This window comes from Neodiprion lecontei, chromosome 2, assembly GCF_021901455.1.
Source record: "Neodiprion lecontei isolate iyNeoLeco1 chromosome 2, iyNeoLeco1.1, whole genome shotgun sequence".
Classification (NCBI taxonomy): domain Eukaryota; kingdom Metazoa; phylum Arthropoda; class Insecta; order Hymenoptera; family Diprionidae; genus Neodiprion; species Neodiprion lecontei.
In genome coordinates, this window is record NC_060261.1 from 3,602,392 (window position 1) to 3,619,782 (window position 17,391).

The 17,391-nt window shown below is 39.2% G+C and overlaps 2 protein-coding genes and 1 long non-coding RNA gene across 7 annotated transcripts; 2 read left to right on the plus strand and 1 right to left on the minus strand.

Moving 5' to 3' along the window:
* Nucleotides 1–7,401: 7,401 nt before the first annotated feature.
* On the minus strand, nucleotides 7,402–10,526 carry LOC107225060 (GILT-like protein 1). Its single transcript, XM_015665372.2, has 4 exons — nucleotides 10,366–10,526; nucleotides 8,432–8,761; nucleotides 8,101–8,256; nucleotides 7,402–7,773 (listed from the first exon to the last, which is right to left on the minus strand). The coding sequence occupies exons 1-4, from the start codon at nucleotides 10,420–10,422 to the stop codon at nucleotides 7,600–7,602; spliced, it is 717 nt and encodes a 238-aa protein (XP_015520858.1). The 5' UTR covers nucleotides 10,423–10,526; the 3' UTR covers nucleotides 7,402–7,599.
* A 711-nt stretch (nucleotides 10,527–11,237) lies between these two features.
* On the plus strand, nucleotides 11,238–12,522 carry LOC124292707. Its single transcript, XR_006902601.1, has 2 exons — nucleotides 11,238–11,823; nucleotides 12,189–12,522. It is a non-coding gene; the product is annotated as an uncharacterized LOC124292707 (long non-coding RNA).
* Nucleotides 12,523–13,163: 641 nt separating this feature from the next.
* On the plus strand, nucleotides 13,164–16,665 carry LOC107225056 (heparan sulfate glucosamine 3-O-sulfotransferase 6). 5 transcript variants are annotated; one of them, XM_046730227.1, is made up of 5 exons: nucleotides 13,164–13,594; nucleotides 13,923–14,123; nucleotides 14,191–14,913; nucleotides 15,157–15,647; nucleotides 15,727–16,665. In XM_046730227.1, the coding sequence occupies exons 3-5, from the start codon at nucleotides 14,408–14,410 to the stop codon at nucleotides 15,849–15,851; spliced, it is 1,122 nt and encodes a 373-aa protein (XP_046586183.1). In that variant the 5' UTR covers nucleotides 13,164–13,594; nucleotides 13,923–14,123; nucleotides 14,191–14,407; the 3' UTR covers nucleotides 15,852–16,665. The 5 variants fall into 5 exon arrangements, with proteins under 5 accessions (XP_046586183.1, XP_015520851.1, XP_046586185.1 ...); XM_015665365.2 differs by having other exon boundaries at nucleotides 14,231–14,913; XM_046730229.1 differs by having other exon boundaries at nucleotides 13,930–14,123; nucleotides 14,231–14,913.
* The last annotated feature ends 726 nt before the right edge of the window (nucleotides 16,666–17,391 follow it).

Sequence of the window (17,391 nt, forward strand, 5' to 3'; positions counted from 1 at the left end):
GGACACAGTCCCAATACGCTGCGATCAACGGATCAATAGTTACAGCCAAAAAATCAGAACCTGCGTTTTTGACATGTTTCAGCTGATGCTCTTTGCTTCGTAATTTCTCTGCCGTTGGTCCCACGCTTTTTTCGCTGCGTTCTCTGAGTTCCTAGGGGTCGAATTAGTCAGGAAAGGGTCATAAAAATCGAATCTGAGACCAAAAATTTTCGGCTCCGAAAATGGAAAAAAAAGTAAGGCTAACCCCTTTGTATTTTTGGCGAAAATTTTCGCGATTTTGAAAAGTGCAGGAATAAATTCTCTCATGCACCATTCCGACGTAATTTTGCGGGAGAAATCGATTGGACGCAGTCCCAATACGCTGCGATCAACGGATCAAAAGTTACAGCCAAAAAACCAGAACCTGTGTTTTTCACATTTTTCAGCTGATGCTCTTTGCTTCGTAATTTCTCTGCCGTTGGTCCCACGCTTTTTCCGGTGCGTTCTCTGAGTTCCTAGGGGTCGAATTAGTCAGGAAAGGGTCATAAAAATCGAATCTGAGATCAAAAATTTTCGGCTCCGAAAATGAAGAAAAAAGTAAGGCTAACCCCTTTGTATTTTTGGCGAAAATTTTCGCGATTTTGAAAAGTGCAGGAATAAATTCTCTCATGTACTATTCCGACGTAATTTTGCGTGAGAAATCGATTGGACGCAGTCCCAATACGCTGCGATCAACGGATCAAAAGTTACAGCCAAAAAACCAGAACCTGTGTTTTTCACATTTTTCAGCTGATGCTCTTTGCTTCGTAATTTCTCTGCCGTTGGTCCCACGCTTTTTCCGGTGCGTTCTCTGAGTTCCTAGGGGTCGAATTAGTCAGGAAAGGGTCATAAAAATCGAATCTGAGATCAAAAATTTTCGGCTCCGAAAATGAAGAAAAAAGTAAGGCTAACCCCTTTGTATTTTTGGCGAAAATTTTCGCGATTTTGAAAAGTGCAGGAATAAATTCTCTCATGTACTATTCCGACGTAATTTTGCGTGAGAAATCGATTGGACGCAGTCCCAATACGCTGCGATCAACGGATCAAAAGTTACAGCCAAAAAACCAGAACCTGTGTTTTTCACATTTTTCAGCTGATGCTCTTTGCTTCGTAATTTCTCTGCCGTTGGTCCCACGCTTTTTCCGGTGCGTTCTCTGAGTTCCTAGGGGTCGAATTAGTCAGGAAAGGGTCATAAAAATCGAATCTGAGATCAAAAATTTTCGGCTCCGAAAATGAAGAAAAAAGTAAGGCTAACCCCTTTGTATTTTTGGCGAAAATTTTCGCGATTTTGAAAAGTGCAGGAATAAATTCTCTCATGTACTATTCCGACGTAATTTTGCGTGAGAAATCGATTGGACGCAGTCCCAATACGCTGCGATCAACGGATCAAAAGTTACAGCCAAAAAACCAGAACCTGTGTTTTTCACATTTTTCAGCTGATGCTCTTTGCTTCGTAATTTCTCTGCCGTTGGTCCCACGCTTTTTCCGGTGCGTTCTCTGAGTTCCTAGGGGTCGAATTAGTCAGGAAAGGGTCATAAAAATCGAATCTGAGATCAAAAATTTTCGGCTCCGAAAATGAAGAAAAAAGTAAGGCTAACCCCTTTGTATTTTTGGCGAAAATTTTCGCGATTTTGAAAAGTGCAGGAATAAATTCTCTCATGTACTATTCCGACGTAATTTTGCGTGAGAAATCGATTGGACGCAGTCCCAATACGCTGCGATCAACGGATCAAAAGTTACAGCCAAAAAACCAGAACCTGTGTTTTTCACATTTTTCAGCTGATGCTCTTTGCTTCGTAATTTCTCTGCCGTTGGTCCCACGCTTTTTCCGGTGCGTTCTCTGAGTTCCTAGGGGTCGAATTAGTCAGGAAAGGGTCATAAAAATCGAATCTGAGATCAAAAATTTTCGGCTCCGAAAATGAAGAAAAAAGTAAGGCTAACCCCTTTGTATTTTTGGCGAAAATTTTCGCGATTTTGAAAAGTGCAGGAATAAATTCTCTCATGTACTATTCCGACGTAATTTTGCGTGAGAAATCGATTGGACGCAGTCCCAATACGCTGCGATCAACGGATCAAAAGTTACAGCCAAAAAACCAGAACCTGTGTTTTTCACATTTTTCAGCTGATGCTCTTTGCTTCGTAATTTCTCTGCCGTTGGTCCCACGCTTTTTCCGGTGCGTTCTCTGAGTTCCTAGGGGTCGAATTAGTCAGGAAAGGGTCATAAAAATCGAATCTGAGATCAAAAATTTTCGGCTCCGAAAATGAAGAAAAAAGTAAGGCTAACCCCTTTGTATTTTGTGCGAAAATTTTCGCGATTTTGAAAAGTGCAGGAATAAATTCTCTCATGTACTATTCCGACGTAATTTTGCGTGAGAAATCGATTGGACGCAGTCCCAATACGCTGCGATCAACGGATCAAAAGTTACAGCCAAAAAACCAGAACCTGTGTTTTTCACATTTTTCAGCTGATGCTCTTTGCTTCGTAATTTCTCTGCCGTTGGTCCCACGCTTTTTCCGGTGCGTTCTCTGAGTTCCTAGGGGTCGAATTAGTCAGGAAAGGGTCATAAAAATCGAATCTGAGATCAAAAATTTTCGGCTCCGAAAATGAAGAAAAAAGTAAGGCTAACCCCTTTGTATTTTGTGCGAAAATTTTCGCGATTTTGAAAAGTGCAGGAATAAATTCTCTCATGTACTATTCCGACGTAATTTTGCGTGAGAAATCGATTGGACGCAGTCCCAATACGCTGCGATCAACGGATCAAAAGTTACAGCCAAAAAACCAGAACCTGTGTTTTTCACATTTTTCAGCTGATGCTCTTTGCTTCGTAATTTCTCTGCCGTTGGTCCCACGCTTTTTCCGGTGCGTTCTCTGAGTTCCTAGGGGTCGAATTAGTCAGGAAAGGGTCATAAAAATCGAATCTGAGATCAAAAATTTTCGGCTCCGAAAATGAAGAAAAAAGTAAGGCTAACCCCTTTGTATTTTTGGCGAAAATTTTCGCGATTTTGAAAAGTGCAGGAATAAATTCTCTCATGTACTATTCCGACGTAATTTTGCGTGAGAAATCGATTGGACGCAGTCCCAATACGCTGCGATCAACGGATCAAAAGTTACAGCCAAAAAACCAGAACCTGTGTTTTTCACATTTTTCAGCTGATGCTCTTTGCTTCGTAATTTCTCTGCCGTTGGTCCCACGCTTTTTCCGGTGCGTTCTCTGAGTTCCTAGGGGTCGAATTAGTCAGGAAAGGGTCATAAAAATCGAATCTGAGATCAAAAATTTTCGGCTCCGAAAATGAAGAAAAAAGTAAGGCTAACCCCTTTGTATTTTTGGCGAAAATTTTCGCGATTTTGAAAAGTGCAGGAATAAATTCTCTCATGCACTATTCCGACGTAATTTTGCGTGAGAAATCGATTGGACGCAGTCCCAATACGCTGCGATCAACGGATCAAAAGTTACAGCCAAAAAACCAGAACCTGTGTTTTTCACATTTTTCAGCTGATGCTCTTTGCTTCGTAATTTCTCTGCCGTTGGTCCCACGCTTTTTCCGGTGCGTTCTCTGAGTTCCTAGGGGTCGAATTAGTCAGGAAAGGGTCATAAAAATCGAATCTGAGATCAAAAATTTTCGGCTCCGAAAATGAAGAAAAAAGTAAGGCTAACCCCTTTGTATTTTTGGCGAAAATTTTCGCGATTTTGAAAAGTGCAGGAATAAATTCTCTCATGTACTATTCCGACGTAATTTTGCGTGAGAAATCGATTGGACGCAGTCCCAATACGCTGCGATCAACGGATCAAAAGTTACAGCCAAAAAACCAGAACCTGTGTTTTTCACATTTTTCAGCTGATGCTCTTTGCTTCGTAATTTCTCTGCCGTTGGTCCCACGCTTTTTCCGGTGCGTTCTCTGAGTTCCTAGGGGTCGAATTAGTCAGGAAAGGGTCATAAAAATCGAATCTGAGATCAAAAATTTTCGGCTCCGAAAATGAAGAAAAAAGTAAGGCTAACCCCTTTGTATTTTTGGCGAAAATTTTCGCGATTTTGAAAAGTGCAGGAATAAATTCTCTCATGTACTATTCCGACGTAATTTTGCGTGAGAAATCGATTGGACGCAGTCCCAATATGCTGCGATCAACGGATCAAAAGTTACAGCCAAAAAACCAGAACCTGTGTTTTTCACATTTTTCAGCTGATGCTCTTTGCTTCGTAATTTCTCTGCCGTTGGTCCCACGCTTTTTTCGCTGCGTTCTCTGAGTTCCTAGGGGTCGAATTAGTCAGGAAAGGGTCATAAAAATCGAATCTGAGACGAAAAATTTTCGGCTCCGAAAATAAAGAAAAAAGTAAGGCTAACCCCTTTGTATTTTGTGCGAAAATTTTCGCGATTTTGAAAAGTGCAGGAATAAATTCTCTCATGTACTATTCCGACGTAATTTTGCGTGAGAAATCGATTGGACGCAGTCCCAATACGCTGCGATCAACGGATCAAAAGTTACAGCCAAAAAACCAGAACCTGTGTTTTTCACATTTTTCAGCTGATGCTCTTTGCTTCGTAATTTCTCTGCCGTTGGTCCCACGCTTTTTCCGGTGCGTTCTCTGAGTTCCTAGGGGTCGAATTAGTCAGGAAAGGGTCATAAAAATCGAATCTGAGATCAAAAATTTTCGGCTCCGAAAATGAAGAAAAAAGTAAGGCTAACCCCTTTGTATTTTTGGCGAAAATTTTCGCGATTTTGAAAAGTGCAGGAATAAATTCTCTCATGTACTATTCCGACGTAATTTTGCGTGAGAAATCGATTGGACGCAGTCCCAATACGCTGCGATCAACGGATCGAAAGTTACAGCCAAAAAACCAGAACCTGTGTTTTTCACATTTTTCAGCTGATGCTCTTTGCTTCGTAATTTCTCTGCCGTTGGTCCCACGCTTTTTCCGGTGCGTTCTCTGAGTTCCTAGGGGTCGAATTAGTCAGGAAAGGGTCATAAAAATCGAATCTGAGATCAAAAATTTTCGGCTCCGAAAATGAAGAAAAAAGTAAGGCTAACCCCTTTGTATTTTTGGCGAAAATTTTCGCGATTTTGAAAAGTGCAGGAATAAATTCTCTCATGTACTATTCCGACGTAATTGTGCGTGAGAAATCGATTGGACGCAGTCCCAATACGCTGCGATCAACGGATCAAAAGTTACAGCCAAAAAACCAGAACCTGTGTTTTTCACATTTTTCAGCTGATGCTCTTTGCTTCGTAATTTCTCTGCCGTTGGTCCCACGCTTTTTCCGGTGCGTTCTCTGAGTTCCTAGGGGTCGAATTAGTCAGGAAAGGGTCATAAAAATCGAATCGAAGATCAAAAATTTTCGGCTCCGAAAATGAAGAAAAAAGTAAGGCTAACCCCTTTGTATTTTTAGCGAAAATTTTCGCGATTTTGAAAAGTGCAGGAATAAATTCTCTCATGCACTATTCAGACGTAATTTTGCGGGAGAAATCGATTGGACGCAGTCCCAATACGCTGCGATCAACGGATCAAAAGTTACAGCCAAAAAACCAGAACCTGTGTTTTTGACATTTTTCAGCTGATGCTCTTTGCTTCGTAATTTCTCTGCCGTTGGTCCCACGCTTTTTTCGGTGCGTTCTCTGAGTTCCTAGGGATCGAATTAGTCAGGAAAGGGTCATAAAACTCGAATCTGAGACCAAAAATTTTCGGCTCCCAAAATGAAGAAAAAAGTAAGTCTATCTGCTTTAGATTATTGACGCAAATTTTTTCATTTTTAAAAATGCTTGAAAAAATTCTTTCATCCTCCATACCGACGTCATTTCGCGAGAGGATTCGATTGCGCGCAGTCTCTACGATGCGAGCAACGGATCAAGAGTCACAATTGAGAAACGACAAAATTTTTCAGTATTTTCTCGGCCGTCGGTCCTATACTGTTCTACATGTTAATTCTGCACCTCTGTGGGACTAATGATTCTTGAAATATTGCAAAATAGCAAGGGTTACCCTATGAATAACGCATCAAAAGTCATAGCTAAAATACACGGAATTAGCGACGGCTCTTCGAAAAGCTGGGCAAGAGAAATAAATCACAAGTTCACAACTCATAGTGTTTCACTTTATTCAATATTCTTTAATTCTAGTACAAGTGTTTGGGTGTTAGAGTGTAATAATTCAAAAAGTTGACATATGGAACTAGAGTCCAAAGCAAAGCGGAATGCATAATTATAAGTAACCCTTCGCAGACACATTTATTTGTCGTCTTATGAGAAACACATGGGCTCTAGGGCTAAATATGACACAGTTCGACCGCGAAGGGTTAATAACTACACAAGAAATCTAACAAATATACGCAGAAGTAGGTGTGCAGTATGCATTGTCTCAAGCACAATATAAAAATACTATACCAGATAGATATTAATCTAGTTTTAACACATAGCTTAAGTTTGACCCTGCGTATAGGTGCAACACACCGATGCCAGGATACGTTATACGATGTATGATATTGTATTATTTCTATTTGATGTAACCTGCATTAAGATGAATAAAAAATCAATTTCCACCGCATTACCTTTGTATTTCCTCAATTATTGGTCGTTAGCTGTTCTACATCTCTTTTTCGCACTTCTTTCAGTCCATTTAGTCGAAAAAGTATCATACAAATAGATCTGAGACGAAAAATTCCGAGCTCGAAAAAAAGAATAATAATAATAACAAGAATAATAATGCTTTAATAATCACAATTATGTTTGTAATACATGAGAGTAAGAGTAGAGTAGAGTAGAGCGGGGTGTTGGCAATGGTAATAAAAGCACCCAAGTAAAGCTTTACTCCTTTGGATTTTTTCAATCGGAATTCGGCCGGTTTTCAAAAATGGTTCAACTAATTCTTTGATGCACTATGTCGACGTGATTTCTCAAGAGTAATTGATTTGACGCAGATCGAATACGCCATCCGTTATTACATTTCGCTTTTCGCTCAATAGTTCTTCAAAGCACGAGTATTATCCGAAAAACAGATACGACTGTTCAATCAATATACCGGGTCTAAGCGTCGAAACGAGCCACTGCAGCGCCTACTGATAGGCAACTGGACTTACATTAGCCATCCCGTGAACGCCGCTGTAACGACCGGTTGCCTATCTGCAGGCGCCAAGATTGCTTGCTTCAACGCTCAGACCCGATATGTTCCCGTAATGATTCTGAACTGCAAACTTACGATGTGACGACTTGTGTATTGATGCTTCTTTCAAGAATTTCTCGCGGTCCCAGGTATATACGGTCTAGTAGGATTTAGGAGTTGTGCTTTTTGAATAATTGACACAGTGTGAGCGCTTTCGAGATTCCGTTGCGTAAAATTAGTTCTTCGCTAACAATAATTGGATCGCCGTATTTCACAGAGACAGCTATGGATTTTTATAAACAAGATTTCCAATTTTCTTTATCCAAAATACGAGTATACAATACAAGAATTGATTTTTCGGTAATAGAATTTTAATAAACGTATTAAATATATTAAAAAATTCTTCTTCTTACTTATAGTATTCTAATACTATTTATAGGTATATGAAAGATATGGTATCGCTGAACGCATATAGCTGAGGCAGCTCATTACAGCATACGGTAAATAAGACCTGCAGTTACGAGGCTCATGAGTCCTGCAGTTGTGCTCGGAGCTCCGCTTACGGAGTCGCAGGCCTTTGGCTTCGGAGAATCCATAATGTACTTGCACAAGACAGTAAGGAATGATTTCTGTGCAGTGTCAGAATCTGCTTTGTTATATCTCTGTGAAAAAATATTTTATGTTTTAAACCATCGTTTGTCATGAGTAACGAACCAACAGTTGAAGTTGATTTATTGTATAGGTTTTATGTTTAAAAGTCCGATACGAGTTTTGAATTTTAATGTGAAAATTCGAGTTTGAAATCTGTCAAGACTGTCATAACGTTATTATTATATCAGTCGTTAATATACATGTTAAGTTGCACGACAATTCGACTACTTTTGTTACGTGAATTAAAACTAACAAATATACCAAACAATTCGAAAATAAGGCTCGTATGTGTGACTCGGAATAGGACCTTATACTGCAAGAAAAATATTATTACTTACGTCGTTAAAGACGATCGTTGGGACGGACTGCAGAGGGTTTTGTAGTGCATTTGTTTTGTTCTGATTCATTTCATATATCGAATTTCCTTGGCGACCCTCAGCGCATTCTTTCAAATTATTCAACGTCGTTATGCTGGTATGTACTATCGATGCACACTGTAATAAGGAAAATATGCAAAATTTATCTGAAAATCTGGAATATCGGGGCAGGAAGGAGCGTGAATACACATCATCAATGGTATACATTATGATATTGACCCTTGGTAGTTCGGGGATCGTGTTTATTTACCGTACGCAATGAGATCTTTGTTTCATATTTTCGAATACTTACGGTATCTGCAGTCGGCATGTAAGCTGAGCTCTTGTCAGCTTTATTCATGAGACAGTCTATAAAATCGACTTGGTTTTTAACTGTTAGTCCCGAGGACTTGTCGATAATGCATGACTGAAACTTATTGCCGACACACTCCTCTCTTCCGTGATGGCAATCCCACCTGTTATTCGGGTCGGACGACTTTGGGATACTTTTTCCATATGGGATCAACGACAGGTTAATGTAACGTTGTACGTCTTCATCTCGCCATGCTGGTACAAATGATTTTGTGAAGAAAGCCATGCTGTCCTCGCATAGTGACTCATAGTAAATCTTCACCGAGACCTTCTGCAATGTGTGTAAAGTAAAAGAAATTATTAACAATGAATACGAATGGTCGTTAAGGTCAGTACTCATTTTCCCATTATGGTGCTGTAAAACATTCCGAAAAAATCTCTGGATGTTCCACCATGGACATAATAAAGTCGAGATCATAAAACATATATTAGACATTGTAGTGGTTCGTTCATTTTACGCCCGCGGTTTTGGAGCATATTGTTAGATTCATGGAGATCCGTACACGCATTCCTTCAGCTCTTGCACCATAAATGGTTAGAATACAAAGGACTTCAGAAAGTAGGTTACAGTCATTGCGGTACGTATGTACTTCATCCGGCGGGAATTTGAATAATATATTATTGTATTTGTTATGAACAGCTGTGGTGAAGTTGAACCGGTAAACAAATGGATAGCTTCAAATAAAATACAAAATAAGTCTCCCCGTTTCAGGCACTTTTAAAATCATACCACCAATATAAATTGCCCGTATTTATTCAATATAAACTTCAAGATCTCCTAAACATATCCTAAAAGCAGCGAGAATTTTATCAGATCGTTTAAAATGACGTTAAACTATTTTCCAAACTATCTTCACGGCTCAACGAAGCAATCTCAAAGTGACTGATAAAAAATAACTTTAATAATTAGGAGATCTATTATGTATCCCATACACTTTCTTTAGTGAAACGCGATAAGTCTTGAATCCCTGGATGCATTCTAAACATATTTGGTCAAGGTGCCGTACAAAAACGATGTAAAAATCTAAAATTACTTAACGTCGCAAGTATTTAAAAATAATGCATCAGTTTAACGTTATTTTAACTTCAGTGATATTAAATTCAAGTTATTGTAATTTCAGGCAATAATATTCTCTTCAAAAAACTACACAGGAACATCATCCTCGGCAACAATGGCGTTGAAAACATTGAATAAGTAATTTTCAAATTAATTATTCTATTTTAGTTCGAAATTATAGTGAAACATATTTTATTATTACTGAAATACCGATGTAAATTATTACTAATACTTTTGTGCTTCAAGTACTTTGTTCAAATTGGACGCTTAATGAGTTTGTCGGGATATAGCTCATAGAATACCGCAGTTCTTGTCTTCGCTTCAACGTAGCCTGATAAATAAATGAAATAATTCAAATAGCGCGAAGACTGGTAGATAAACAGAGAGAAATAAATGAAAGCAATGATAAAAATCAAGGTATAAAATATATGCGACACAACAATGATTAACGAGTAAAATATCAAGCCGATAGTTTATAAGGTGTGGCAACGGCCATCTTGATTTAACGGTTTCCAGGGCGCGGAGTTCCCGGGACGCGGTATTACGAAATTCAAGTTTGAACTGTAAAAAGTTCTCGAAATAAGTCAGCCAGGCGGTATAGTCGCGACTAAACTGCGCGGCTAAACTCGTCTTGTTTTCATATCATCGTTAGGTGGCGAGGTACATCGTATAAAGAGTAAAAACTAATTCGTAGAACCGGTTTTTCAACATGTTTCGGTAGAGCGGTCGCAAACAATGAAATTCATATCCTCACCCAATACAACAACTGCGTAAAACGGTAAATTATGAAAATCGAATAAAGAGTAAATAAAATATACCTGCTGAGCAGTGACAGCACCGATAGTTATGAGCAACAACGCCAAGTATTTACTCATTTTGTACGGATGCACTGATCCCAGATACGGCTGTGACAATGACGAGTTTTAAAATTAGCGATTATTCCGCTGACTCTGGTGGCTGACTAAGGACTGACCCAACAGCCATAAGCACCCGTTCACGGGCTCCGCATTTTGACCCACACTCTGCAGTGTAAACACGTGTATGTACATTGTACGTGTGACCACTAACACAAATCGGACAAGAATGTTTGTATAAAGGAAAGGCATAGTGAATTCTTTGATGGAGGGGAGTTTCTACGACCAAGATAGGCACCAGGGGCGTTATATAGCCGGCAAACACGCAGCGTTATTCGCCGTACTTTCTATACCATCAGGTGTAACGGTGCACACGTACAGACGACATTACATGGTAGGCATAAAAACAAGACTGGATACATCACGTGACACCGGCTAGAGACCGGCGAGGAATATCTACCTTAACGGTTTTTTGACTCCGTAGATCGAATTTTAGTTAACCGCAGCCAACCGGCTCTGGACACCTTCAATTCGGGCTAAAAGTCATTATACAAGGTGCTGAGCGATTGTTTTCGGCTAAAACAGCGGACGATTTTTGGAAATGAATATTCTTAATAACGTGGACCTGATAAAACAGTTTCCACTCACTGTATAAGTTATTACGTGTAACGTTGCTTATTACCTTTTAGTTACTTGGATAGAAAAATAAAACAATAATACAAGGCAGAAACTTGTTTCGTTTCTTTATCTCTCCCGCTTCTAAACCGCAAGTTTATCTCTATGTAAGAGGATGAATTTTCTTTTACGTGGGAAAATCCTTTATATTGTTAGGAACGTTGCACGAACGGCAGCTTAGATGTGGCATCCGATTTTTAAGTGATCTTAACATTTGGAAGCCATGCCGTTTTTGCGTCACACCCAATCATATTGATACAAAGGGTGAAATCACCCGTTTTGTCCCCTTTTTAATGATCTAGTAGTCATCATAGATAAAAGAGGTTTATAAACCTCTTATGTATTTCAAAAGAATAAGGTTGCTGCGTCAACCAACATTATTGTAAAAACAGTCTATCTCGAGACTTTAAAAGGAGAGCTTCGTCACAAAATAAATCCTTTTCCTCTCTTAATTATAGTTCACCGTCGCATCGCGAGTTTTTATATAGTTTGGTATTTTTCCGCTGACATACCTGAACGGATGATGCGATCTTGGTACGATCTTGAACAACATTCGAAGGTGGATAAAAATAGTATACCGGTAGGATAAAATGCATCGATGAACAAATAAATGAAGTTATCTTTAAACGGTATAGACTCGCCCAAGAATAACATACTTCATGAATTACATTACCATTCCAACGCCAAGCACCCGCTTGACGTGTATTTCAGACCGAGAAGTGATACGATATATCTATATCCATGCACGTATGTATACATAACATGGTTACGCATTCCGAAGTGTATTCATTCGACATTTACGCATGGTAGAACACCATACAAATATTACATAGGTGTTATAAATATACATCTGTCATGTGAGTGTATAGGTATATATAGTGAACTATCGCCCGTGTCTTCACGTCGGCTAATCAAGTATACAACGCTTCATGAAATAACTTTGAAAAGAATATACTAAGAGAGCAATAAATGATTGGACACCTCATTGTGACTCACGTATAAGAAAATACATGTATGGTGGTCCATTAGACCCTAATTTATATAAGTTATACGTACATCACGTTTAGTTTTTTTTTATTACCACCCAGCTATTTAACTCGTGTGTTTCCCAGCTATCTTCGTCGCAGCTTTACGTACGCAATGATGACGCAATGCGGAAACTGTTTCGACTGCGCATCGAACGTTCTCACAAGAATTGCCCGACGCGGCGACGGCACAAACAGTGCCTTCATAGCAGAAATATCGACATTTGGATTTGAAGTATTATCCGGCGTAGAGATTGCATTTTATAGATTAAACATTTCATATTACTGTAGATTACAGACAAAATACAATTGTAATATAAATTTACACGTATAACAGCTTGAGCGTTGTATGCATGCAGTGAAGAGGAACTGAGCTTAAACTTCATTGTAAGCAATAATAAATCTTGCTCATTTTCTTTTATATTATACATAAATATGAACCTTACCAATTGTGGTTTCCGTAATATTGCATCATGATACACAGGATGTTGCCTTAAACGCATATCCTCTCTGAGTAAGTGAAAATTTATCCGACTCCAAGATCTGTGGCGAAGCGTTATTTATCGTCATCGATGTTGTAAGCTCGATGAGTGTGGCAAGAAAAATGTGGTATTATGAGTTTTACCCGTTGTTTGCGATGTTAGTTTGAAACGAAATTAAAATAACTTGAGTTCCTACGCCCACACTATGAACTGAGATCAAACGCGGTTCATTAGTTGCAATTATCGCTAATTATCACTTGTAAGAGTAGACACTTACATGATCATGTCTCCAAACTTCATGTATATATATTTGTTTTACTTCATACAACTCTCAGTCAGAGTATCTACATGGAAGGACTCGATACAGGTTGAAAGTATTTTTTTTTCATCCTAGTCAATAATATTCAAGTGAAAATAAACATCCTGCATCGTTAAACAAGTTCAAAAATTGGAAAACGATCGCTCATGCGCCTTCACTCAATCAGTTTATAAGTGTCTCGTAGGAGTTTTGTGGTCGGTAAGATAGCCTGCTTCATTATCACGAATGATACAACCATATTGATCGGCAAAAAGAGCTGGCAGATGCCGCCACTGTGTCATTTCGGCACGCACATTTTACTCTCGTGGCTAACGCGGAGGATTTATGACCTGCATCAGGACGAGACGCAATGCGGTCTAATAGTGATAAAAATTTAAAACCACGCCTGAGTATGGGCAAAATTACCCGAACGCGCGTTTCAAGTTGACGGAAAAATCGGGCCCCGCATCGAGAAGTGATTGCACAGAATACACTGTACACCGCTATAAATCTGTTTTACTCTATTTTTGAACATGGGCCTCCACGGGTTCATTACTCCGGTATTGATCTCACAGGCACGCGGCGTGATAGCCAGAAATAAAATTCCCTTCTCTTTGACGAAATGAAGTGTGTGTGCTTTACGTTGACATTGGATCTTTTTCCGTAAGATGAGAATCATTAGACGTTGCGGACTAGCTGTTCATCAACACATTGTGAGTTGGAATATTTGTGTGTTCTGATTACACGTGTTTTTCGAGGCTAAATTAATCGGAATTCGGTCATGAATGAATTACGTTGAATTCGATCAGCTATCGCTTAGCGTGCCAAAGGCAGGTGCATGATAAATTACTGCATGAATTTTTCCAACTGCATTAAAACGATCGAGTAAAATCTGTGAATAAAAAATCCTCAATTAATAATCTTTCAGTATTTTGGCATTATTTGATGCGGAATTATTATTGTGAATTCGCATTTCCTATCTATCGATACGTAAGCTTACAATTTGGACTTCTGGCTGGTATATTTTTGAAAATTTCGTAGTTTACAGATCTTATTCAACACGTTTGTACAGGATATACTTGCCATTCTCGAGTGTAATCCCAACATGATCCCCGAAGCGTAAGTCCCACTGCGCCTGAAGAACTCATTCAGCAACCTGCATTACGCGGGAAAATTGAGTGACGCTGCAGGAGGTAGTATTTTCGTGGTGGAAGAGGAAATCAAGAGGTATCAAGGGAAACGGTGAGTTTGATCACGTAAAAATATACCAGGCAAACCACATGTCTATATAATAGCAAGACGATTTTAGAAAACAAGATACGTTATGAGCTGGGTGTTTCCTCCCGCAGATGTACACATGCGAAACGTTTGACTGTCTGATTGCAAGTGTTTAAAGTGCATATCAGAGTAACGACCATATCATAAAATAAAGATGAACGTTCCGGAAAATTATCGTCGACATCCGTGATAAGGAAAAAGGGAAGCAAGGAAAATTAAAAAAAGCAATAACTAACCGAACGAAGAAAATGGAACTGAGGAAATACTTTTGGACAAAGCAATTCATCTTGTTATCATTTTTCGTCACAACTTTTATCTGGATCACATTCAAGTACAACGGATGCCTGCTGGGCGGCTTATCGCGAAAATTAACACTTCAGAGGAGCCAACATGCGGACTCTTATTCCGAGACGCTGTTGTTGCGGTCACCCAGCCAAGTAAAGGTTGAGGAAATCCCGTTGGACAATATTGCGAGCCTCGATCCACGCACGACGAAAGTCCAGCTGGTTCCCTTATGGTCAAACAACGAGACCCTGCTTCGAGAGTTGATCGATGTTTCTCCGAAGTATCAAATCCTCAGACAGCAGGGTCTCAGACCCGGAAGACAACTGCCCGTAGCCCTGATAATCGGGGTAAAGAAGGGAGGCACCAGAGCACTCCTGGAATTCCTCAGACTCCATCCAGACATCAGGGCCGCCGGTTCCGAGGTCCATTTTTTTGACCGACATTACTCCAAGGGTTTTCATTGGTACAGGTGAGCGATGATTATGCCTGGTCTACACGCTATGATTATGTTGGTACGATTGTGTCGACCACTGATAATACGCACGTGTAGATAACTGCACTGTGTCATAATGTGGAAGTATACTTCCTAATTACAGGTGCATTTCGAAATTAGCTCTCAGCTCTGTTAGCAATCTCTTATCTCTTTTGCGGTGCAAAATTCATGATTACCTTCCCATCAACTATGATAAATAAGCTTTTATCTCACCTGCAGGCATCGCATGCCGCCGACCCTGGAAGGGCAAGTAACGATGGAAAAAACGCCATCGTATTTCATAAGGGAGGAAGTGCCTCGTCGAGTGCAGCATATGAATCCAGGCACAAAGCTGATTGTGGTGGTTCGAGATCCGGTTACCAGGGCGATTTCCGACTACACCCAGGTGAAAAGTAAGCGCGTGAAGATGCCGCGGTTCGAGGAGTTGGCCTTCCTAAACGATTCCCAAGTCGTCGATACCTCCTGGGGACCGCTGAAGATCGGCGTGTACGCGAAGCACCTGGAGCACTGGCTCCTCTACTTTCCACTTTCACAGCTCCTGTTCGTCAGCGGTGAACGTTTGATCGCCGATCCGGTAGCCGAGATTGCGAGGGTCCAGGATTTCCTTGGCTTGAAACGGGTAATTTCGGAAAAACACTTCTACTTCAACTCGACGAAGGGATTTCCCTGCCTTCTCAAGTCCGAGGGACGATCCAGTCCGCACTGTTTGGGTAAGTGAATTGAGAGAGGCTCAGTACAAAGAGAAAGAATAATTTGATTAACAATTTTTTTCTACCGTTCTTTAAAAAGGTAAAACGAAGGGGCGAAGCCATCCCCACATAGATCCAGCGGCGGTTCAACGTCTCAGGGATTTTTATCGGCCTTTTAATCAACGTTTCTATCAGCTAACAGGAATGAATTTTGGATGGCCGTAGCTAACTATTTGCAGAGGTTGTGGAGATCTTTGGCCTGAATTAAACATAGACATATCTTAGGATTATAGCGAGGAGGAACTCAGTCAATTTTTAACACTAATCTCGTAATTATATTTATATAACAAGGCGACGCGTTATTACTGTTAAAAAATATTCTAATACCAATCGCCGGAATTCGTTTCCTCAAAAAGTAACTCACCTATACTGGTTGTACCTAACAATAATGTTTACATATATACTTATGTAGACACTATATTATATACGTAACGAGAAATCAGGTTCCGTTTGACGATGTTAGAGTGAAATTGAATTTTTCTTCAAATGCACGCGTATGAAGAAATTCTTCGATAGTCGGTTCAATTGTATAGTTATTAGATGCAGCGCGACGGTGAATTCGAACGCGGTTAATATGCGCTGTTTTTTTTTTTCCTTCTAAAATAAGAATTATCGAAAAATACGGTTGTAATATATATATACTGTGTTTAGAAAGTGCACGTCGTTATACACTGAAATATATAATAAGCACGTTGCTTTGCTCAACTAATATTTAATAAACTATACACATACCTATATAGTTCAATGCCTATTGTTAATTATTGTAAGAAGCACGCTCGCGACTATCTTCATAATATATGAATAATGTGTACATGTATACGTACACACGTGTATTTATACGCCAGTAGCCCTTCAATAACGATTAATACGTGCATAGATATATAATATTTGATTATAAAAAAATGTTATTGACGTCTCAAAGCTGACGACAAAGATCCACGGCAGGATTAACGGATGAAGTCAATTTTCAAGGAAAATATTCAACCGCATAAAAAGCGAGAAGCAAAAGTTTGAACGAGTGGCTATTGGGGTATAAAAATACACTGATATATAATTTTAGGGCACCTTGTTGGATAAATATTTCCTACATGTAACTATGATTACCCAACGTTATTACCGAACGATAAAAACAAGCAATATCACATTTATAAGCATGTATGAAAAGAGACTTGAATAGTTTACGAATTGCGTCTATTATAAAGTACACTATTAATACAACAAATAATACTCAGTCTTAACGTAATTTACTAATCTTCAAATTCGTTATCTTAAATATCTGCAAGGCAACGAGCTTCGTTTATGGGTAAACACACATGTTGGCCTTTTTTGTGGCAGTTGATCATTCGTTTGCATATTTATTTCATTATTTATTTATTTACTCACTGATTTTTTGATCAGTTTTTTCTTTCCTTATATAAAATTATCACAGTAGTATTCATTAATTTATTAATATATCTATAATATGTACATGCTGCCAATAAAATTAAGTAATCCAATAAATGTACCACCATGTATATTTTACCGTAGCTACTCACGATTCATTAAATTTCCATAATTTTCATTTTCTTACAATAATACTCTTTTCCCATCTGCAGGTCACGACGAACTCTACATACCAAGAACATGATTCTAAGCAGTAAACACTTTGAGCGATCAATGGTTATACATCAATTGTCATTGTATCATTTATATTAACATTGGAGTT